The sequence below is a fragment of the Phoxinus phoxinus genome (genome assembly GCF_949152265.1).
Source record: "Phoxinus phoxinus genome assembly, chromosome: 24".
NCBI lineage: Eukaryota > Metazoa > Chordata > Actinopteri > Cypriniformes > Leuciscidae > Phoxinus > Phoxinus phoxinus.
The window spans coordinates 5,434,210-5,459,434 of record NC_136899.1 but is presented as its reverse complement, the minus strand read 5'-3'; the positions used below and the strand labels follow the sequence as shown (position 1 = coordinate 5,459,434).

The window sequence follows — 25,225 nt, the reverse complement described above, 5'->3', positions numbered from 1 at the left end:
TTAGATAAGTAGCGATTTTTTTTGGCAAAGTAGCGATTCTTTTTATTCATTTTTTAAAAGTAGCGATTCATTTTTGAAAAAAGTAGCGATTCTTTTTTAAAAGTAGCGATTCTTTTTGAAAAAAGTAGCGATTCTTTTTTAAAAGTAGCGATTCTTTTTTGAAAAGTAGCGATTCTTTTTTTGAAAAGTAGCGATTCTTTTTTTGAAAAGTAGCGATTCTTTTTTGAAAAGTAGCGATTCTTTTTTTGAAAAGTAGCGATTCTTTTTATTATATGTTTGTTACAATGTAACAATGTACAATGTTATAAAACTTTTGTTTCAGTTTTATAATACATTTATTACAATGTTATCATATATTTATTACAATGTTATTATACATTTTAAAAGTAGCATTTATTACAATGTTATCATACATTTATTACAATGTTATTATACATTTTAGAATGTATAATAGTATAAAAATGTAGAATAATACTATTTTTTATACGTTCTATTTTTAGATAAGTAGCGATTTTTTTTGGCAAAGTAGCGATTCTTTTTATTCATTTTTTAAAAGTAGCGATTCTTTTTTTTTAAAGTAGCGATTAATTTTTTTGAAAGTAGCGATTCTTTTTGAAAAAGTAGCGATTCATTTTTGAAAAGTAGCGATTCATTTTTGAAAAGTAGCGATTCATTTTTAAAAAAGTAGCGATTCATTTTTTAAAAGTAGCGATTCTTTTTGAAAAAGTAGCGATTCTTTTTGAAAAAAGTAGCGATTCTTTTTTGGAAAAGTAGCGATTCTTTTTGAAAAAAGTAGCGATTCTTTTTTTTAAAGTATTGATTCTTTTTAAAAAGTAGCGATTCTTTTTTGAAAAAGTAGCGATTCATTTTGAAAAAGTAGCGATTCATTTGGAAATATATATATATTACACACATAGTAAAAAACATTTTTTTTATCTTGAATTTGATTAATCAATTGGACAGCACTAGTTAAAATACATTCTCTTAACCAAATTTATTGAATGCTATTAGTATGCCATACTAGAAATATGTTTTTCTCCCCCAAAAGTGTGAACATTGAGCTTCCCAGGCACCATTAAAACAGTGAGAACATGATTGATGCTGATGTAATCAGCTTATGATCTAATATGTTGGACCTTGGTGGAGGTGCGATGTGCGAAAGGGGCGTTTGAAAAATATGCTTTATTTTTTATAATTCCACTAGGTGCCACAGAAACTTTACACTTCACCTTTAATGTTACTCAAATGTGGCAATTCAAGTTCAAGTCTGTAAGCAATCCTTTTTTAATAAATATTTTAGTGTCTGTTATGACTACAAAATCACAGCCAAATTAATTGTCACATGAATTAGAATTAGCCTTAGAATGCCAATAAATGTTTTTCTTTTATTCTTAAAACCAGTGCATTTTAGGCTGACCTTATAGCTGAAATGTTGCATTCAGTTCTGCTCCACAACAAATATAGAAAGAAAATTATTTTTCGCAATTTTTATATAGTGATTGTAATGGCAGTCTGTTCCTATACCACAAAGCCTATAGCCAGACAATGAACTGAAAATACATTAACATGCCAATCATAAAAATATCTTTACAAATAGTTTACATTTCTATACAATATGAATTAATTCAATTATATTTCTAGGCCTCTGAGATGTCATCAGTGACCTAGACCGGTATAGAATAGTTTTTCTCCCAAACATGACACCAATTTCAAAATATAGAAAAAAATCATCACATTTTTCCAGTGGATTGGATCCATTTTCCATCAATCTTTTTCTTTTTTTTAAGCTATACACATACAGTTCCACACTCTTAATAATAAATTATGTACAGTAGCAGAATGCAAATGTCAGCAGAACAAATATGAATATTCTGAAGCTTTTTCTGTAAATCTGCCATACAAAAATAGAGTTCATTATGACACACTCCATACCGAATGACATCATAGAGAACGGAAACAGTGTGACTTACTACATGTTGCTCTGAATTACACACGGCATGATAAAAACAAAATACAGTGACAATGTACACACAATATCATCTTTACAGTATCATTACAAATTATGACACATTAAGACATAATTCATTTTTTCGAGTTTCTGACAATATTTCAGTCACACTGATGTGTATAAGTTTGAGTCTGATGAAACTAATGTGGCAGTACGGAGCTAAAACTTTCATTAAACCAAATACTTGACTTTTAGTGGATTCGGTCTGGGAATCAAAAATATATTTTGATCCATGGAGAAGAATTACACAATCAAATTTTACACAGAAAACATTTTCAGAAAGCATAAATTGGCTAGGAAATAAGTATGAATGAGTGTGTGTGAGAGAAAATGTGGGAATGCAGATGCAAAACAAAAAATATATATAAAAGATAAAATAAAGTTGTAAAATAAATAAATAAAATCAAGCAGACACAAAAAAGTTTTGGCTGGTGTTCTAATGCAACATGTTAATTGCCAGATTTTTTAAATTCTAGAATTAATTAAATTCTCTGTTAAAACTGAAGGTTTCAAAAATGCCATGTTACATTTTTCGGACATTAAGGCTCATTTTCCACACACAGACTGTAAAAATCTTTGCTCAAGGAAATGTATCCTTGAAAAAGAAAAGAAAAAAAGAAAAAATTCAACTAGTTTGCAAGATGAACTTAAATGAACGGATTTGATTTGCACATATCCTGTAAAAGTCAAATATGATTGAATGTGCCAACATTATTAAATGAAAAACAGCAGTTGTGACTAGCAGATGCTAAACTTGTCCAAATATGTGCCCTGCGTCTAATCAGCCAATCGAGTGTCTTCATGGCCTCCTAGAGAAGAGACGTCCGTCTTCACAGAGTTTCATGTCTTCTGCTCAACGCGGAGTTGATTTCCTCTCTGGATGCAGAACTCTAAAAACAAGAGTATTTGCACTGCATTCTGAGATCAATATGATTCATTCAATCACCATGAAAATGAATAAATGCATTGATGAAACTAGGAATATCTACTGTATAAAAGCATTTACATACATCTATGAAATAAAATACAGAGGACACAATCAACTTACCTTCAATTGTCAATATCAGACACGTGATTCTCCATCTGAAACACGAATAAAAAAGAAAATCAGTTCAGGAATACCGATTAGCTCGGCAAAATCTCAACTCTCAAATTAGAAATGCACTTTTATAGTCTTTTAAAAAGTATAACACTAATTATTCTTTGTTAGATAGTATATCGAACTCATTCACATCATCCCATACTTTTTCAGACGCACAAATGAAGATCAATAAAAGCTGCCTGGTATCAGAAGAGCAGATCTACTGAGAAAGAGCAGCTCCGGCTCTCAAAAGACCTTGAGATTTACTTGCTCAATACTTGCATTCATCATAACGTTCAAACAATCCTATGACCTCAAGTTCCCTTTTGCAGAAAAATCTCCACGGCCCCAAATCACATTTCTAGATCTTCTTTTAAAAGTCTAGCGAATTTATATCTGTATTGTTTGGGTATCTACGAAATCCAGCGGCGTTGGAGGTTCAGCGACATGCCGTTGGGAATCTTTCCAGCCGGAGTTCGCCTTGAGGTTTCCCTCTCATTTCCACAGTTTAAGAAAATGGAAGAGCTCATTAAAATACAGTCTGCCTGTCTCCTCAGTGGGAAGCACAAAGTCTTAAATTGACTTTGCTGTTGGTGGCGGTGCTGCTGGACCGTAGTGTCTCCGGAGGTTCTGACTCTGTTTTAATTACGGAGCGTGACAGGTGAGGGTCACGAGAGCTCGAAGCAGCCCAGCGGAACCCTGTCAGCTCCCGCTCTCCCAACCCCGCGTCTCTCATGTCCGCAGCGATGAATAAATCTGCAGAATTAGCTTCAACGGGGCTTTTCAGAGCCACGGCTGCCAGCGAGGCCCGCGGGGGCGAACGTACCAGATCAGTGCTGCCTTCTTCATCGTAGTCATCCTCGCCACCATCTGTCATCTCTCCCGCCTCCGCATCCAGCGCTCCCTCTCCTCCCTCCTCTCCGGAGTTATCCGCCGTCTCCGATATCGACTCCTCATGCAAAGAGTCACAGTTCTCCTCGTATTTCCTATGAGGCTCTGAAGAAAAGACACGGATATTTGTGACGATTATGATTTATATCACAAATATCAGTCATATTGTGAGCAAAAACATAAATAATTTCCACCCTCATGTCATTCTAAACCCATTTGACTTAGTTTGATTTACATGCAAATATGATGCATTAATAACCCTGTAAAGCTTTTTATATATATATATATAATATTTGACTATTTATATATACAGGTATATATATATTTTAAATAGAACAGTTTACTGAACCTTTAGGCAAAATATAAAAAAAAATGTTTGTTGAGTTTCATATTTTTGATACATCAGGCTTTTATGGCCTATATAGATATAGATATGATATAAGAGAATATGGCACGCACACTCGAGGAAGAAGAAAAAACACCCCAGTTTCTCCCTAGTTATTCAGATACACAAACATATGCAATTTGGTGAAATCGTTAATATTTATATGGCTAAAAAGTACGATGAAATTCTGATAACTTGTAATGTAAATTAGATCTTTATAGCAGTTTAGCAGACAACTTGCACAAAAGGCAATTTTATATAAATCTCAGTTATATCTCTCCAATAATATGTCTTAAGATGATATTTAAATGCTTAGTTGTATGATCAAAGCTCTGCAGTTTAAATGAACTTTCATTAAACGTAATATTTGATACATTTTAACTTGATTATCCATACCTCATTTTTAGACAAATCAAGTCAACTTAAGTTGCTTCAGTCCAGTAAGTGATCATCTTGAAATATTACTAACAAATTTAGGTTATTTTTTTAATAAAAACCATTAAAGATTTCACAGTAAAACAACATTTACCACAATCTGAAGAGGGATGAATTATCCTAAAATACCTTTTTCTTTCCGGTGATAATTTAGAGGCCTTAGGGTTTATAATGGTAGAAGAAACAGAAGAAAGCCAGAGATACGGGTTTGAAATGACATGAGTGTGAATAAATGATGAATGAATAGTCATTTTTGGTTGAATTGTGTCTTTAATCTTAAATCAAGCCCATGGAATAGACCTAAAGTCTGACTCTTGAATGCGAGACTGCCGTTCCTCAGTGGAAAACAGCGCTCTCATCTACTGGTGAGCATGGTGAAATGGGATTTGCTGTAGTAAAACAGTGCGAGATTGGCTTTATAACAGTTATGACAAATCGGCTGCCGTCTCCTCGCCTGTCACAGAGATAGATAGCGTATATGCCCTCCCAATATTTCTCCCTGCACAGCCGATGTTTGCCAGCGTGTCCTGCAGGACTGGGTTTGATTTCTGCTCTCCTACAGCTCTGACTCACCGCACTCAGATCTCTGCTGCTTCTCGATCTTCTCCAGGCGGCCCAGAAGAGAGTCGATCTTCGTCTTGATCTGAGTCAGCTCACGTTTGATGGTCTGGAGTTGGTCAGTTTTCACTGCTGGAGAAGAGAAATGCAATAAACACATGATTTAAGGAGATAACAGTGCAACCATGTTCATGCTTTTATCACTACAGATAATGTCAGAAAACTTGTTCAGGCCTGCTGGTTCTAAACTAAGAGTTTAAAGATTTCCCTGTCTTGCTGGCTTTAATTTAGCTCTTTAGCTCTTATCTCATTCAGACACGCTGGTTAATATCGGCCAATACAAGAAAGATCATGTTTCTCCATGTGTTTTCATAGATACTGCTTTTATCAGTCAATACAACATAAGAACTGTTTGCAGCCTGAAGCAAATACAAATAATCAAGTGTGATGCTTGTTTCTTCTGTTAGCTGACTCAGCATGATAATATTGCATTGCAAAGTAACTCGTGCGGTTTATAGCATATTCGCTTCTTTAAACCCGTTAACCGTCATCCCCTTTTGAGATCTGAACATGAATGGTTGTAATTCATGAATGCTTTAAAACACAGGTCTATTTTTGAAGACACTCAGTAGATTATCAGCTTGAAAATGTATAGACGTTTAGGTTTACTGTAAAGCAAATGTAGTAAATTCAAGGTTATTTTATTCAAAATGGATATTTTACAAAATAATTTGGACTCTAAAATGTCTAGAAAATCAAAGCCATGTGTCTATCCAAGTTGTTTTCCAAATTTGAAGTTGGTATCGCAAAACTGGATGGCGTTTTAAAACACCATTTCCCTGGTAATGCAATGTTCAGTTTCAAAAGAGTTTAGTAGGATGAATTTGGAGCGTTTAAGCGTTCGAATGATACTTAATTTATGATGACTAAAATATGTGATGGGGGGGGGGGGGAAGGCAATAAAAAAAATGGCTGCACCCGCTTTTACGTTACATTTTTTATGCTTATTTACTTAAAGTGATAGTTACTCCATTCCATGTATGTAATGTTCATACATTACATACATGGTGTAAAAAAAAGTGTTAATGAGACTGAGAATGAGGTTAAATGGCTATAATTACACAGAACACCAGGGCATTCCATGCATACATAAATATACATATTGCAAAAGTGCAGTATTCTAAAAGGATGTTTGTCTTCATCTGGCTGCAGATCTGGTCTGCTAACACATAAGTTGTAGTTCAGTCCTAAAGATGAACTAGACAGTTTACAATCTAGAAAGACATTAACCCCTGGTCACCCTGAAAGACTCTCTATACAATTAATATGGGATGAAAAGTCTCCGCTCAATGCCCGCTAGCTTAATTCATGCTGTTAATTTCTGTACTCTTTTTTTTTTTTTTTTCATCTGGCAGCTGTCAGATTAATCTCCCTCAGATGACTACACCATTGAACACACATGGAATCTAATAAACATTTAAAATCAGCAGGCCGCTCTGAGCAAACCAGAGTGAACTTGGTGGTAACTGAAAGCCCAGATCGGCTAGAAAAAGGGGAGCAAATGGAATCCAATGGAGGATCAGTTTAAAATATGGAAATGGTTCTTGACATCTTTCAAAGCTACTTAGTGTAACCTCAGACATTTAGGTGGAATGTTCTGCTTTCATGCGGTTAGAAATCAGCCCAAAACCTCACCTTCTGTAGATCTGTTTTACATGCTGAGGGCCGGATTTACTAAACAGGGCAAATTAGAATGAGAGCGCAATGAACGCACCGATGGGAGAGGAAAGTTCTGCGCGTGATCTACTGACGACACGCACATTCAAGAACACAGATGCAGCCGGACCATTTCCATAATGATTCCAACAGATTAGTTAAAAAAAACCCAATTAATTCAGGAACTAAAAGTGAATGTCTTACATTTGAATCATTCAATCAAGTGACTCATTCAAAAATGTAAATCATTCAGGAACTAAACCAGTTACATTTACAAACGAAACATTTTTATGAGTGAGTCATTGAATCTTTCAAGCGATTCGTTTGAAAGCGCCAATTCAATCATGACCGAAAGATCAGAAAAATATATGATTAGTTAAAATCACCGATTCATTAATGAACGGAAAAACGAAATGTCTTAATGAGTGAGTCTCTGAATGATTCGGAAAAAAATTAAATAAGTATGAGTCAGTATGAATCAATGCAAAGGAACCGTTCAAATACGTTGCTTCATTCATGAAAAGTGTCTTGCAATCTGGTTTCTAAAACATATGTTACTGTTTTAATATACTGAATGACACCAGAAAATGCAGCATGGGCTAAATGGCCCCTCTTGACACGGAAAACCCTGTTTCTTCATCATAATTGGAGCTCCAGGATACATATAAATGCTTTGTTGAAAAATTCATTAGTCTGTATTTTTCAAGCCGTTCCTCTCCTTGAGAAAGCTGAAGCTTGTCGCTTTGCCGTCACCGCCTTCAGCCCTGATAACAGCGTGACCCAGCACTGCTGTCACACCGCTGCCAGCTTTTCCACTACCTCACAAAATGGTGTCACCTGCCATCCCCCGCCTGAGGCAGAAAGCTCTGCGTGTGTAGGTGTTTAGTTGACGGAGCGTCGTATCTACTGAAATTCAATGAACGCGTCTGCGTGCAACCATTTAAACGGTTTCAAAACCCCACATACAACATGTCCAAAAACTGCCTTTAAGATCGCAAAAGTTTTAAGCGGTTTACTTTGGAATATTTTAGAGGATGTGTGGCGTGCGGTAGGCTACATTACATGCGTCAAGATTCTAGATTAAAATGTATATAAATGTAAGGGAAAGGGAGACCGGGGCTAGTTGTCACAAGTTCTATGCCATAGCTACTGGTAAATAAGTGAACACAATAAAAGAAAAAAGATTTCTGAAGGATCATGTGACCCTGAAGACTGGATTAATTGCTGCTGAAAATTCAGCTTTGCATCACAGGAAAAGATTACATTTGATAATGTATTAAAATAGAAAACTTATTTTCAAATTGTAATAATATTTCACAATATTACTGTCTTTACTGTATTTTTAATCAAATAAACTCAGCTTTGATGAGCAGAAAGGACTTTTCATGACCTATAATATCTTCCCTATATCTTAGATTGTGTAACTGGTCACCAAGTTTTTTTTTAATTTATTTATTTTAAATCACCTTTTTGCCATGAGTTCATTTTAAATGGTCCTTATAGAGTGACAAATTATAAAGTAAAAAGGCTAGTGGTATTAATAGGAGGCCACAAAAGCTTAATGCATAATAGAATTAGTTAATCCTGTTTAAAATATTTAGAGTACAGCAAGTCACAGTTAAAATTAAATAGTTACAGTTAAAGTTAAATTTCCCAAAATTATTTGACAGGCAGATGAAGCAGGTTCTGCTATTCATGCCACTAGGTTATGGGTGATGAAAATTGCAGTAGTTGTGTTTGCAGCATTTTCAGATCCTCTACTATATAGAAGTGTTTTCTGGTGACAGAATGAAAAAAAAATTTGAAAAAAAAGGGGGGAAAAAAGAGTCACAATTCTGATCTTAAAGACTGCATTTTCATCAGCAGTTGTTTTGAGCAAAGTAAACTTTTCGAGCCAAATGAAATGCTATTTTGGTGTCGTATACAGCTAATCTCCAGTCTGTGCTGTGAAGAGAAGCGAGAGCTCCGGTGAAATGCAGATTAAGGTAAACAGTGGCACTTTTGTGTGCATGCTATGGATATTTCTGGCCGTGAATTGCACTGATATAAGAAAAGCCCCCGGAGACCGCAGCACTACAGCTAAGAGCATTAGTGTCACGCACCACAGCTAATCTGGACTTCTGAGCAGCGCGCTCCGAGGAGAAGGCGGGACGCTGACAGATGCTGTGAAAGCTGCTACTTGTGGGTTAGAGATAAAATCTGAATTAGTGTTATGAATTCTAATTTACAAACACAAATGCATGATCTTCTGTCTTGCCGTTTGGCTCGTATCCCAGTCAGAATTAAAGCAGTATTTCAGATCCAGTCTCAAACGCACGTTGGTTACAAAAATCAATACGTTCTTGATTTCTGCTCCCATGAAATAAGAAAAAGTCTCTGTTTCACTTTGTGTAACCTGTAAGGGAGAGCTACAGACCAGCATGTTCCAGACTGTAAACCAGCAATGAAGAATAAAGCTCATGGACTTCATACAGTGTGCCACAGACTGCCAATGCCAGGGGTCAGTGATTTAATGGTGTAAAGCACATTGTGGATCTGTGGGAGCGATTTCTGCATCATGCACTGTATTACTAATGTCTTTTTGCTGTAGAAGTATCAAAATGGATGAGTGTCATTGCATTAGACAACAAAATACCAAGTCAAGTGGCATTTAGGAAAAATATTTGAGATCTCGTCACACCTCTAGTGTTTACTAAATTAAATAAATTGCAGTTAAATATTTAATTATATGGACAGCCCAGGTTGCATTATTTTGTAAAAAAAAAAAAATGCATTGATAAATTAATACATTTTCTGGACAATGGTGTGAGATTTTTCAATGGCTTACATTTCAGGCCAGAGGAGAAGGACGATGATGATGATGGAGGTCTTGAGGAAGAAGCGGAGGAGGTTTTAATAGGGAAGGAGCTCTTCCCGCGTCGAGTGGATGGAAGTACCACTCGCGACCGCTTCAGCGGGATCACTGCCCTCGGAGGAGGAGCCACCCGTCCGTGATAGTCAAAGAGCCTAGCCGGTTACAAGAACCAAAGAAGATGTGCAGAGTTTACAAAAGACGGCATAACATCATCATTACCACTCAAAACCAGCCTTTAGATTCACAATTATATGGCATCTTAAAGGTTTTTCACCCCTGAACATTTCTGACTCCTGGTTCCTGGTTTCCCTGCAATTAGCAGAGCTACTTTTGAAATTCGTCATAAAGGCAGTCGAATTTTTCAAAAGAATTCACAGAAAAGAAAGGAGGTACAGGAAAATGTCAAACAAAGGCACATGCCCTTGCTCGCCCATCAATCTCTCCTGGATATTCACAGCTCTCCACCCAGCTGACATTTAGCAAATGTCTCCGCTAATAAAAGACGAGATCATAAGGAGGAAACGAGCGAACAAATAAAACGGGGCTTTTTAGAAATTAAAGAGGAGCTCCACACTTAACACTAATGGATTTCCTGGATTTCTTTTCTCTTAATTCTTTTCAAAAGGACAAACTGTAGGCGTTTACGATAAATACGATTATTGATTTTCTGTGAATGTCATATTTAATCACTTTAATTTTTGTGCGTGCATCTTTTTGTAGGTTTGAAAGACTTGAGCGTTTCAAAACGTGCGCAATCAGATTAAGGGTTTCAACAACTGCAAATAAATGCATACATATCTATTGTAGAAATCATCTCGATTAATCATAATTAAATTCATAACCACGTAATTGCAATTAATTGCACCTAACATTGAAATTATTACAATATAAAAATGTCTTAAATGTTACAGTTAATCTCCAAATGAATGTAGACACAACAAAGGCATCTTGTTTGATCTAACCGGGGAATATACAGAAATCTAATAAAGTTATCAAACACTTCAGTCTTCACTGCATACATTTGAAATATAGATTCATCCTTATTAAAATCTACAAAAGTTGTTAAGTCAAGAGCAGCGAGTGATTTTCTCTTTGTCTTTTGTTCTTTGATTTACATTAATGACACTTTAAGATCTGAAGCACATGATGGAGATCTGACACACATCCCATGGACACAACACTTTATGGTCATTTAAGACTCTGCTTACGAGGATACTCGACAAATATCCTCAAATATTTCAAATTGTGTGCAATCAGATTAAGGGTTTCAACAACTGTAAATAAATGCATACATACCTATTGTAGAAATCATCTCTGTAGTAATCATAATCAAATTCATAACCACTGAAAGAGACAAAACAAAGGCACAATGTAAAGTGTGATTCACGATGACAAGAACATGACAAAAATGGTTTAGGCCTAAAGAAACTGATGGAATTATCCCCTTGATTTAGACTTGTATTCACAGCTAAACTGACACTGACAGATGTGTGTGACGCAGGAAGATTTTACACTTCGAACGCGAATCAATTTATACCCAAGATTTAAATGTGTAGACACTAATCAAAGATGTGTTGAAGTCCAATAATCCCCATCCATCTACGCGTCCTTTAAACATCTTGCTGACAGACATCTTCAGCCATCATAAATCATGCAGAGCTCCCGAACACAGTAACTCTTCAGAAACGGCAGCAATCGAAGCGGCTTAGCTTATTAATTAGTGAGAAATCTCCTGTTAGCGAGAGACATTCTCCAGGTTGTGTGTGACCCCTACTTGGATTTTATCCAGTAAACTTTGTGTGAACCCTTTAGAGTAGAAGCACTTCTCTTCTGAAGACTTATAATGTCAACTGACAAGGCAAGCAACAGGGATTCTTCTTCAGTCGTGTTTATTTCATGTACAGTGCAGTGAAATAGAGTATGAAAACGCCATTTTGAATTATTTTTCAACAAACTTTCAGCATGAAAATTAGAGTGAATAGTTCAACTGAAATTAAATATGAATTTCAGAATGTCTTGGTACTGTACTCTGTCAATAAAATCTGATAATCAAGCATGTTATCAAGCAATCTGCATGTTAAAAAAGGCATCTTGTGCTTTAAATTGGCCTTTTAACCCTTGTATTACATTCGAATTCTGGGTTGACTTATGTTGTGGGTCAAATTTACCCTAACTGGATTCAATACAACAACAAAAACAATAAACATGAGAACAAAATTATTTTTAAAAAGGTATTTAAGAAATATTTTATAATATTAAAACAGTATTGTAACTTTTTTTTAATCATTTAAAATTTTGATTTGGTTTTATTTGTGTGTGCTTTCCTGAAGCTCAAACAGTTGAGCATGGCGCTGGTAACGGCGAAATCATGCATTCGTTTCCCAGTGTAATTAACGTTCTTGAACTGATACGCCTTCAACGCGTGCACATTCCTTTGGGAAAAAAGTGTCTGCCAAATTCATAAATGTACATTTAAATACCTCTTAGAGAGTAGTAGAGGAACTGAAAAAGTTCAGTTTTTTGGGTCTGTGCAGCTGTGATTAACCATGAAATCACGTGTCAAATTAAACCAAATCATTCTAATGCAAGACAACAACCAACCAACATTTGAGATCATGTTGATGACACTCTTCCGCAGGTTAGTCCCGTTATCCAATCACATCCACTGTTGAGATTGATCACTTGCTGATCAATGGATTTATTTGGTAAATGTGTTTCCATCGTAGTTTATGTGTCTTCTTATCCACCTCAATTGAGCGCATACTTTTCTTATGCGCAACTTATGTGCATCTTTGCGGTTCCATTCAGCGTTCTTTTAAATGCAAGATCCCAAAAATGCACGTAAAAATTGCTGGGTGGAAACATATCTAATGATTACTTGTGCACGTAACATCAGGACAACTATTACGGAAGCGAACAAGGTCAAACTTAATGCAATTGAGCATTTAAATACATGTCATGCATATTATGAATATCCTGTCAACTATAGAAAGTGGAGTAAGGATGATTTTGGGACCATTTCCAAAACGCAACCTCATTATATTCCATTATTGGCATCTCTCCGTTCTTTTGACCATTTCATTCCAAACTAATTAACATTCAAAGCTATTCTTTGTTGGTTTGCTCCTGTCGTACTCTCCTAATTAAGCCTATACCTCTGATTAAATAATGGATGGGTTGCATTAGTCAATTTGAAATGCAAATCAAGGCTTAATGAATTTTTAAAAATACAATGAGAGCAAGAAATAAAGAATTAAAAACCCTGAATCAGCTAAAGTAAAATAAAATGTAACAAAAGAGAACCAAAATAAGCTAAAGTCCATGAAAGGACACTCTTATGGGCTCATAAGTAACTGAATTGCCAAAGATTCCTAAACTAATTAAGGTTTCATTACTATGATTCTATTATTTTATGTGCAAATTAAAGAAAAAAAAAACATTTCCATTACATTCATGACTGCAAACAGAAACATTGCTAATTCAGTAATTGTTTCATGGTCCAGTCACTATTTATTTAGCATTAGTATTTATTGTTTGCAATAAAATGCTCTGAATCCCCATAAAAGCTTGCCAATAAAGGACTAAATGCCTAATACCTTTTCAAGCATTGATTTTTCACTAATTTCCTGCTTGGTTAGTTTTCACTGATGTGTCTGGAGCTTTTCGCTTCCTATAGGAGTTCAACAAGCTAACCGAACCTGTGAGACACAACTGCAACTTCAGCAATTGAATGAACGTGCCGATAAGACCACGGGTTGTTCTGTTATCTCAACCTGATAACATGACAAATGTGCTGACCGCTTCATTCAGCCACACCAAGCTCACTTTAATCCAGTCTACCTCAGCTCTCCTAACAAGGGCGCATGCAAGAACGGCGAAGGGATTTCATTTACACTGCAGTGTTATCTGAAGTCAAATTCACAGTCAGAAGGAGTTTTATACAAGTATAGTCATATGTTGCTCTACTTTAATATAAAAAACACCCACCTGTAGACAGCAGTTAGGGGTCGTTTGGATCCCGCTTTAGGCCTGTAGGGTTTGGGCTCTCCGGCCATATTAATATCTGCAGAAACAGAAGAATTCAAAAAGTCAAACACCTGTAGAAATGAGTTCTCTTTGCATACTTAAGGCCCGTTCACGCCAGGATTATAACCGTTACCCAAAATTAGACATGGTTGCACTTTATTTTACAGTAGGCCTACGTACCAAGTGCTGGTTAATATCAGGTCAATCCATGGGTTAAGGTTAGGTTTAGGGTTAGTACCCAGTTAATACTTAAAGTACATAGTATATACATGGGGAACAGGACTGTAAAATAAAGTGCTACCAATAACATTTTTGTTAATTTAAACAGAAATTAAATATAAATATTAGTTGAAAAACTTAAACTAAATGAAAATTAGAAATGTTGCCTCGGTAATAAACTGAAATATGTTGAAGGGTAGCACTTTATTTTACAGTGTCCTTGTTACATGTACTTACTTGAGTATTACTAAGCCTAAACCAAACCCTAAGGTAAGTATTGTTGTTAATTATTATTATTCAGAACTTAAAAATGTATGATTACACTAACAAGGACACATTCAAATAAAGTGTAACCAGTTGAAGCACTAAAATTATTAACTGGAAACTATAATCTAAAACTGAAATAAAATAGCATATTTATATATATATATATATATATATATATATATATATATATATATATATATATAAACAAACTAATAACTAATAAAATAACAAAAAGGCATAAAAATTTCTACAAATTTAACTAAAATTAGCATGAAAACTAAACGCATAAATAAAAGCCGATTCAAAATATTAAACCAAAAAAAAAAAAAAAAAAAAAAAAAAAAAACTGGTTCACACAAAGGACGTTAACTGTAACGATAAAGATAGTTGTAAATGTAAAAGAACAGCAGAGTCTACACCACAACTATAATGATAACGACAAAGAGGAATGACACCGTCGGAACCGCTTTCAAAACGATTTTTTCCCCAGCTGATTAAAGTTAAGGTTGTCGGCAAATAAATCCATGCAGCCTTTAATGACTCAAGCATGGTGGGCAGAACAATGTGGTGCCTGTTTGAGGTTTAGTAAATAATTGGTACCATGGGATTGTAAAACAAGAAAATATATATCCTGTATTCTAAAAATACAGCAAAACTTTGTTTTCCCAATATATAAATCTCTAAAATTGTGTGCAATATATATACCTCTTGAATGAGATTTCTATGAGAAATGCAATCCATTAGTAATACAACTCACATATAGCAGGCAAGCAGAACTTTCTTATAAAGGAACATTTTGTGCATATGCATTTCATGCAAATAGCAGTGGTTCATTCACACCATATTCCTTTACATAATTCAAAATATCCTGCTTGAAAAGTATGCTTTGGCTTTCTTGTATCTCTAAAATAAGTGCATGGTTTGGTATTCTGTTAACTAATGCAATGACATTCATACATTTTTTTGTGTTGTGCATGCTCACATCTGCAGGGTAAAGTGTGACACCAACATATTTCAGTCAATGTTGTGCAATATGTAATCCACAGAGCTCATCTAAAGGAGCTGTAGATACTAAAACAACTTCATTTCCCTTCTGCAGTAAAAGAACGAACGGATGAATAGGAAGAGGAGGAATGATGAAGCACTTGACATTGGTGCATCTATATGTACAATAAAGCATTCCTTATCAAACCATCATCCTTAAACGACAGCACAAAGCACAGAACATCTGTGAGAACTATCTCCAGCATCTGACCCTCATACCCAGCACTCCTCCAGCACAAAAACACACCGGCGCCGCGATACACAGGGATTCAGGGGGAAACTGCCATAGCAATGCTTTAAGATCAATGCGATACGGTTGCATTCACATCTTGTGTAGCTCTGAAATATCACACTGATAGTGCTAGTACTTTCAGCTGTGAACATTATGCAGGCAGATTTCCTGTTCCTTAAACATTGATCAAATAAAATAAATAACTACTATAATATGAAAAACAAGCATGTGAATAAATTTGTATTTAAATATTATGAATATTTTCGGTAACACTTTACAATAAGGTTTCACTTGTTAACATTTGTTATTTATATTACATTAATTTAACATAACCTAAAAACAAACAATACTTCTGCAAAATGTATTAATCTTAGTTAATGATAATCAACATTTACTAATACATTATTAAAATCTATCGATATTAGTTATTTTATTAACTAGCATTAACAAAGGTCAATATGTGGTACAAATATATTGCTTATGTTATTGTTAGTTCATGCATTAAATAGTGATAATAAATGAGACCTTTAGTGTTACCTTATTTATTTTATAAAATACATGTCTAATAATAATAATAATAATAAACACAATGGCAATGTAAAAAAACAAAACAACACTCATACTGCTTAATGCATACTATCTACAATTTAAATAGAAATGTAGTATGGCGTTTTAAGATTCCAGTCACATTCGCTTTTCAATTTTAAAATGATAGCAGCAAAATACATTAACAAGTTCATTGAATATAAACAAGGATATATTTGTTGCCATGTTTACAAAGCCTGTTGCGACTGGTGTTATAGGATCAAAACGAGAGGATAAAAGATGACAGAAAACATGAAGCCTTTTCAGAAGGCATCTTCTTGCAGAAATCCTGTTATATATGCTGATCTGTTGTAAATGCTCAAGCACACCGGCTCACGGACTGACTCATGCGCGGTCTAGCCAAACAGCAGCATAAGCATCATGCTTTTAGCAGAAATCAGGATCCGATTTACATTTAATAAAGCATCTGTTTGCTTGCTTCAGATGTATGCGTCGCCTGTGCAAGGGTATCTGTCCAATAAAGGAGAGAGATGCAGCAGAGTGACATCTATTTTTCATTTTTATGCTGATTGATGGTAGTCACAAAAGGGTCATAGCTGTGGACACGAGGGACATTTCTCATTCATCTGCATCCGCTCATTGGACTTTGTAATGGTTGCCTGGAGACAGGCCGAGCCGAGAGGAGCTCTCCGTGGTCCTGAACCCTGGGCTGGCTGAGGGGGGAGTGGCTCTCTCGCACTGTTAGGATCGAAGCATCATGAAAGCTTTCCATTGAGACGGGCACTCACAAAGAGACATCCGCAGCATCTGAAACAAGCCCTATTTTCAATGGAGATACCAAGGTCTTATTCACAAACATTTTTTTTATTTAACATAAGCAGTGTTTAGAGCGGTTCAAAAAAGTACAATAAAAAAATACGAATGACATGAATGTCACTGCATTAGATAAAATGAGCAAACTGAGCGGTATTTATTTTCAAGAAAGCACAAGCACACTTTTCAGGCATTTCACAAAAAGATTGGCTCCAAATTATTTTTAAAAAAGGATATTTTTTTTAATCATTTGGAGCCAATCTTTTTGATGATGCTTTTAATTTGTTGTGTTGGTTCTCTCTGTATATCATCATGCTTTTTTCCCTTCTCTATGAAGAACAACTTGCATCTTCCACCACCTCGTCTGATCTCTTCTCAGTTTGACCTTACAAACACAGCTGTGTACAACCATTAAGCACAAAAATCTTGCAATTACTGTGGCATACTGTGCAAAAAAATAAATACAGAGGTTTCACTGAGAGGAAATGATGAGGTCAGTGTCTCCTCTGAATATCTGGTTTATTAAAGTGCCCCATCATGCTTTTCCGGATGTTACCTTTCCATATATCACCATATTCGGATATTACCATAAAACCGACACCATAGTAAATGTTCTTATCGCTGTGAATGAGAAGTTTCCAACACACACTGTAAGCGGTAGATTAATCACAACAGACTGGACATCTGACCAATCAGAGCGGAGTAGGCTCTCAGAAAGGAGGGGCATAGAGAGACCGAATTATCGAACCATTTCAGACACTGTGAGAAAAGAGGAGCAATGTATATTATAAGAAAATTAAAGTGTTTTTGACATCAGATGCACCTAAAGCTATAGAAGACCTCCAAAACAAAATTAGGAAGCTTTAAAACAGCACTTTAACAGGTTTGTTCTGGTATGGTCGTGGACATCAGGGAAACTGAAAATTATGCAACTAACCATATATATATACCAATACACAGTTGGATAGCAATATAGGCTTTTAAAAATAGGAGAAACACCTTCAGTTGTGCATCTAATCAAACTCTAATACTACTGCAATTTTTGTCCCAGTGTGTGTTCAGTAAATCACACTTCTATACATGGTTATGTATTTACAAAATGGTAATTTTCCTATTCAGCCAATGTCATGTAACTCTGCATACTGGGGGGAATGAACAGTTCACTATAATATGCAATTCATGGTCACCCCTTGACGTCCATTGTAAAACAATTTGAGAACCACTGTATTAAGATGCAGGCATTTCTGAGATCAAAATATTAAAGTCCCCTGTGGTGAAAATCAAGCTTTTAATGTTGTTTATATGTCTATGTGGTGTTTTTAATATGCTTTAAGACAAACCATGTGCAAATTCATAATTCAACCACTGCTGAGTATTTTCTCCTTAAACTGCAGTGAACCAAAGACAGTCTCAAAACTGACGTCACAAACTACCTTGTAACCAATCAGGTCAACCTGTGATCGACAACAAATCTGTGTGAGTGGAGGCATATGCATATTCATAGAACCGCGTACCGGTATACTAATTAAGGCAAGGGTGTAGTTACATTCAAGCTATTTTAAGGCATGAAGAAATTTATTTTCAAGTAAAAAACATTTAAATGTCATTTTGGTGATCAAAGTTGAGTTTTAAAGGATAAAATGTTTGACTACTGGGGAACTTTAAATGGTTTCTTAGAAAAGGAGAGAGAAGGGGTGACTGGTGAAACTGAAATATGTGCAGAATGAATGAGAAGTGAATGGAATCAAACTTAATTTAAAGTGACGCTTGTGCATTCTGTTCTAAACTGGAATGTAGTGGAGGAAATACACAACTGACAAAAACACGTGAAGATATGAAAAATATGACTGTGCATCATACCACTTACAATGCAATGTAATACACTAGTAAAATAAAATTCTAATCTTCATTTTATTCTATCTATCTATCTATCTATCTATCTATCTATCTATCTATCTATCTATCTATCTATCTATCTATCTATCTATCTATCTATCTATCTATCTATCTATCTATCTATCTATCCCCCAGCTGGGTGCTGATTTATCCTGAGTTGCCATCTGTTTTACTGCTTGCTAAAGAGAAGAGCAAGCAGACTGCCACTTACAGCCAAACCTTCATTTTCTTCCACTTAGCACTGTCACATCTGAAAGTCACAGTGAAAGTAACACACACACACACACACACACACACACACACAGACGCACACACACACACACACACACACCAGGAGGTATACCTATAATTAAGTTGATGCATTTGATACTGTGTCTCAAAATGTAGTTTATGTTAATCTTTCTCACTGTCAAGCAAAACACAGCATCTAATCTCGTCTACTTTTAAGGAGCCATTTAGAAACTGACAACCCCTGATTAAAAAGGCAGCATGCTGCGAACATCTTGTTTTGTCTTCTACGGATGAAAGCAAGTCGAATGGTTTTGAAACAACATGAAAGTGAGTAAATCATGATAATATAAATTTTTTGGATGAACGATTCCTTTAAAAGAAAACGTAGCGACCACGAAAGGGTCTACGTAGAGATTTTCCGCAGAGTTGAACGTGGCTTACTTATGCATTCATTTAAAATTCCTTTACTGACCTAATTAAATGTTCCACGTCTGGCAACACTCATCCGCACAGACCTCTCAAACAAGGACTGCTTTATTTCTTGAAGTTGAAGTTGCATCTATACAGTATGACCAAGTCATCCAGCCCTAAATCTGAAGGGACCTCTGTAACAACTCTGCTGCACAAACTTTAAATGAGTAAATAATGAAGCACAGCCGGCGCCTGAGGGTTTGGGTGTTAACGGGCTTATAGCCGGTGATCAGACGCATACGGCGAGATGCGAGCAGCTAAAGCACATAAACATCTCCCGCGCGGATTCTCTGATAATCCAGCCGTATGAAACGATCATGCCTTTTGATGATAATCGGGCTGAGGAATTTTCCTTTGCACTAAATCAGTTACAGCAAAGTACTCATCCTAACAAAATCCTGTTACCATGCTTTTTGAACCACAGATCAGCGAGAGATTTTACAACGAAACCACAGTATTCATCGTCCAGCTAGGATTTAAAGATTTTGAAGTTAGGATCGTGATCTGATGAGTAGCAATGCTGTAAAATAAAGGAGGGGAAAAAAGAAAATAATGAAAAACAAATGTTACAGTAAAAAAACCTATTCATTATAGGGCTGTAATCGCGATTAATCGAATCCAAAATAAAAGTTTGTGTTTACACAATATATGTGTGTGTTGTGTATAATTATTTTGTATATATAAATACACACACATGCATATATATATTTAAGAATTTTTATTTATTTATAAAATAGTTATATGTATCATATAAATCATAAAAAAAATATATGCAGTATATAAATGCTAATATTTCTCAACTATATACATGCATGTGTGTGTATTTTTATATATATACAAAATAATTATACACAATACACACATATATTATGTAAACACAAACTTTTATTTTGGATTTGATTAATCACGATTAATCGTTTACAGCCTTACTGTTCATTATATTACTATAAAATGTATAATATATATAGGCTAGAGACAATACATGTACTTTTACGTAAAAAAATGTGTCATTGTTACATTGTCATTGTGTAAAGTGTGACCCTGGACGACAAAACCAATGTCACATGGATACATTTTTTGAAATTGAGATTTATACATCATCTGAAAGTTGAATAAAAAGGCTTTCCACTGATGTATGGTTTGTTATGATGACAATATTTGGCCGAGATACAACTATTGAAAATCTAGAATCTGAGGGTGCAAAAAAAATCGAAACATTGAGAAAATCTCCTTTAAAGTTGTGCATTTATGTTCACGATTGTGCTGCATTCACTCAAAAAAATAAATGTTTTATATATTTACGGTAGGAAATTTACTAAATATCTTCATGGAACATGATCTTCACTTAATATCCTAATGATTTTTGGCATAAAAGAAAAATTAATAATTTTGACCCATACAATGCATTGTTGGCTATTGCCACAAATAAACTCGTGCAACTTGTGACTATTTTTGTGATCCAGGGTCACTCACAATTATGCATAATTACATACAACTAACCCTAACACCAAACCAAACCTTTATCCTAACCCTATAATAAGTACAGAAATACAAGGTATTGCCACAATTGCCCATTTCTGTCAACCACAGCCGCCAATTTTTACTCTAAATTTAACTGAATTTTGTGGAAGTGCACACCATTTTATAATGGAGGAATTTAGTTCATAAACTGAAGTATTTGAACCAGAAAACCGATCAAGTGCCCTTGCATTGGGCCTGTTGCTTTAATTAGCCTGCATTCTGCTTGACTGGGGTTTCCACAAAAATTAAGAACGGGACGCACACAGTGACAGAAAGCTCACGTTTTAGTCTTGGGGAAGCTCATTCTTTTTCCCATTCACAACCCAAGGACACTTTATTTTTTGACTGGATGTCTCATACAGCATTTCCACTCGTTCCGTGTCTTTGTTCTCATGTCACTGCTGAAATAATCCGTCTGATATAGCACCAGTAAGACCTATAGCTGGAATTGAACTCTACCAACAGGTACAACAGCTGGCCTGTGTGAGTTTACGTGATCAGCGCAGGAAGCAATTAATTACTAAATTAAGTGATGTTGACAGATCTAATGCGACTAATATATTTATGATGGAGCTGTGCGCTTAGATTAAATAAAATCAATTAACTAACAAGAACATCTCAATAACAGGAGTTTAGGATTAAACAAACTATACTCTAGTATGAATATCAATAAAGCTTGCGCAAGTACAAAAACATGAGCGTTATATATTAGCATTCTCTCAATGGAAAAGCCATTTTGGCTGCCTATGAATATACATTTTGTTTGAGGCCAGAGGTCATGCATCTATACGTACTTATTTATTATATGTAAACGGCTGTTGGGAGCGAGTCCACACTCATCAGCCTCACAGCCCAGCGGGATGACCAGGTCAAATCCATCCGTCAGATGTGCATTGTGACCCTGAGATCTATATAACGCACTGACAGGGTTACCACACGGCAGTGAGAACAGCTAGGCCCAGTGAGAACAGCTATTATGAACTGGGAGATTTCATAAAGATTTATTTTTATTTAAAAAATGGTGCAATTAAATATCTTTATTAGTAGTAACTGAGCAGTAAAAACAGCTCTAGCATTCTATTTAGATCATTTGTATAAGCCGTCGCCTCCTAATCCACATCTGAATGTCAGGAGGGATACAAAGGAGTGTGGGGCTGTTCATAAATATAGAAATCTCTACTTATAGAACGTGCTAGTTTTAGGAGTCTTATGTGTGTCAAAGATACAGATATAGCTGCTGTTTAATATAACAATTTGCATAGATGATGATGCACGGTTGCGTTCACACAGCAGCCGAATATATGGTTGACTCTGTTTTAAGATGTGTTTAGGTATTAAAGAGTGACCACCACATTTAATAAACAAACTGACAACTTAAAAAAAAATGCTGCACTATAAATAATACAAATATATATAAATAATGCTCTATAAAATTTGAGTAATCACCACAAGATCAAGATGAGCTCATTAAATCAGCATGCATACAAATGACTGCATAACCATCTAACCTAAAATGAACAGAAAAGTAATTAGCACTTTTTTAATAACCACAATATCAGCAGACTATCCTCATAACACACATTATTATGTGCACAAAGCCACTGTTTAACATGAATCTGAAGAGGTTTAGTTACTGATAATAGATGATCTGCATTGATCGGTCACGACGATAATGGTGATGACGTGATTATGAGGAGGAGGAGGAGGAGAAAGAGGAGGACAATGAATGAATGGTCATGAAAGGAATTATTAAGAGATTTTTTTATGACACTAAATTGCTCAATTGATCCTGGCTCAATGTAACATTAGAGGAGAACAATGACAGTCCATTTACTCAAGATGGATCGTTTCAGCTCCCGAATGGCCAAAAATACCAAAACACAACCATCCATAATGCTTCAATAATAATATACAATACAGTTGACAAGGGTTTCAATAGGTAACACAATCACATATGCAATCACTTAAAACATCCCGATAGACAGGGTCCCTACTAGTACGCAGTGTTCATTGCTCCCTACTCCTAAACATGTTTATTGTATATTTAATTGACTATTGCAGCTGTTAAATCACTATTAACAGATTTCAAGCTGTACTGTAATTGTCATTCATTATGAAAATAAATGTATTTGATTAACTATGTGTAAACGGGTTCTTCATTAATGGTCTTAATAATTGTAGCGGTCTCATCTTGTGTATTTTCTTTCCCACGCACAGCTGCATAGTAAACATTCCTGAGGTAAATAAAGTCAAATAAATGCAGATAGCCTGTCTTGTTGGCAGAGGCCGTTTACACTAACTCCGCCCACTGAAGTCTGGTTGGGCCAGACAAAATGACCGAAGAAGCTATGTTGTCCACAGAAGCAATGGTGTTGGGGTAAGGCGAGTGGCAGAAAGCTTTGACGCAAATCAACCAGTGTTCGAATTCGCCTTTTGCTTAACTTGCTTAACTTCCTTTTCTCTCAGAAAGGCATTTATTTTCAATAAAAAGCCCTTCGAACTGAACATGTTCACTCCCTTCAGGTTGGAGAAAATTAACATTGTCATCATTTACTCAACCTCAATTTGTTGCAAACCTGTATGAATTTATTTTTTCTGCTGAACACAAACTAAAATATTTTAAAGAATGTTGGTAATCAAACAGTCAATGGCACTCATTGACTTCATAATAGGAAAACTATATTATGGAAATATGGAAGTCAATGGCTACCATTAACTGTCTGGTAACCGACATCCTTCAAAATGTCTTCTTTTGTGTTCAACAAAAGAAAGAAACTCATACAGGTTTGGAACAGCATGAGGATGACTAAACAATGACAACGATGATTTTTGGGTGAACTGTCCCTTTAAGATGGCGGAGTAGCCTACCCTGTGAAGTCCACTTCGCAGTGCACTTACGGTCGAATTGAACGCACCAATGGATTCAACTGAACCTAACATGAGCATTGTTTGTGAGAATGTTTCTTATCTTTCTGATGTGACATGCGCATCTCTATTATTCATGCACTAAAATTTTACCAACATGCAACTGAACTGAACAGGTGAGAATTACGTGGAAGAAATACATATACATGCCGTTGTTTACCAATATTAAGCTTTCCATGACTAGTTGCGAGTTTATGCTAATAAAGAGACATGCACTGAATGCAAAACAACAAAGTTACGCTGATGGTCGTAAACTCACACCGGTGATTTCGACGTTTCCCTTTAAACATGGTCATTCTGAACGGCTCCAGTTTGACGGCTTGAAAATCCTGCTCGCGCTCGGGAAGATTAGACTGACCTCAACTGCGATTTTGAACCAACAAAAACAGATCTGCTTTTTCTAAAGGTAAGAAAACGAGAGCAACGAACCAACAGACGCTACCATTACCGTGGTCTAGAAAGGGGTGCTTCTCTCTTTATATCTAGACAAGAGGCGGCTCCAACAACGGTGAAGAAGGCTTGTTTAATGATATCCATGATACAGTCATTTAGGATTGGACGCAAGCACGCGACGTCAACACTGGCGATTAATATTCAAGATCCAGTCTTCCTCATTGGAAGGTTACTATGGAACGTAAGCACGTTCTCATTAATATTCATGAACCTTCGCTATGGTAGGATTTGTAACTTGAACAGATCTAGATCATCCAATGAACTCGCATGTTACCATCATTTATTAATTTTCAACGCCGATCAGTAATAATTGTATGCACCTATTTAATAAACTAAAGTAATAACAGTCCTACATGACAAATATTATTATACGCCAATAAAGTAGGCATTTTATTTATGCAAAACAATAATAATAATTTAAAAGAATAGACTTAATTATTATCTAACTTACATCTCTTTACATTTTTCCTCATTTATAAATGTGTTAGACTTCCCAGAATCTCTCAGTTTTGGGATTCCCTATATTCTACAACTTCTTTCATAAGAACTTAAAAAAAAAAATCAATTAATTTAATATTCATGAGTACAATTTGTAATGTTTTACATTTCAACAACAACAACAACAAAAATAGAGTCAGAAATAAGCATACTGC

General features: G+C 35.5%; 1 protein-coding gene across 2 annotated transcripts; it reads right to left on the bottom strand.

The window, feature by feature from the left end:
• Window positions 1-916: 916 nt before the first annotated feature.
• On the bottom strand, window positions 917-24,685 carry LOC306993060 (RALY RNA binding protein like). Of its 2 annotated transcripts, none has more exons than XM_079602526.1 (8): window positions 24,379-24,642; window positions 13,916-13,991; window positions 11,225-11,272; window positions 9,902-10,080; window positions 5,374-5,490; window positions 3,916-4,085; window positions 3,057-3,091; window positions 917-2,898 (listed from the first exon to the last, which is right to left on the bottom strand). In XM_079602526.1, the coding sequence occupies exons 1-7, from the start codon at window positions 24,413-24,415 to the stop codon at window positions 3,059-3,061; spliced, it is 660 nt and encodes a 219-aa protein (XP_079458652.1). In that variant the 5' UTR covers window positions 24,416-24,642; the 3' UTR covers window positions 917-2,898; window positions 3,057-3,058. The 2 variants fall into 2 exon arrangements, with proteins under 2 accessions (XP_079458652.1, XP_079458653.1); XM_079602527.1 differs by having other exon boundaries at window positions 923-2,898; window positions 24,568-24,685.
• Between the last annotated feature and the right edge of the window lie 540 nt (window positions 24,686-25,225).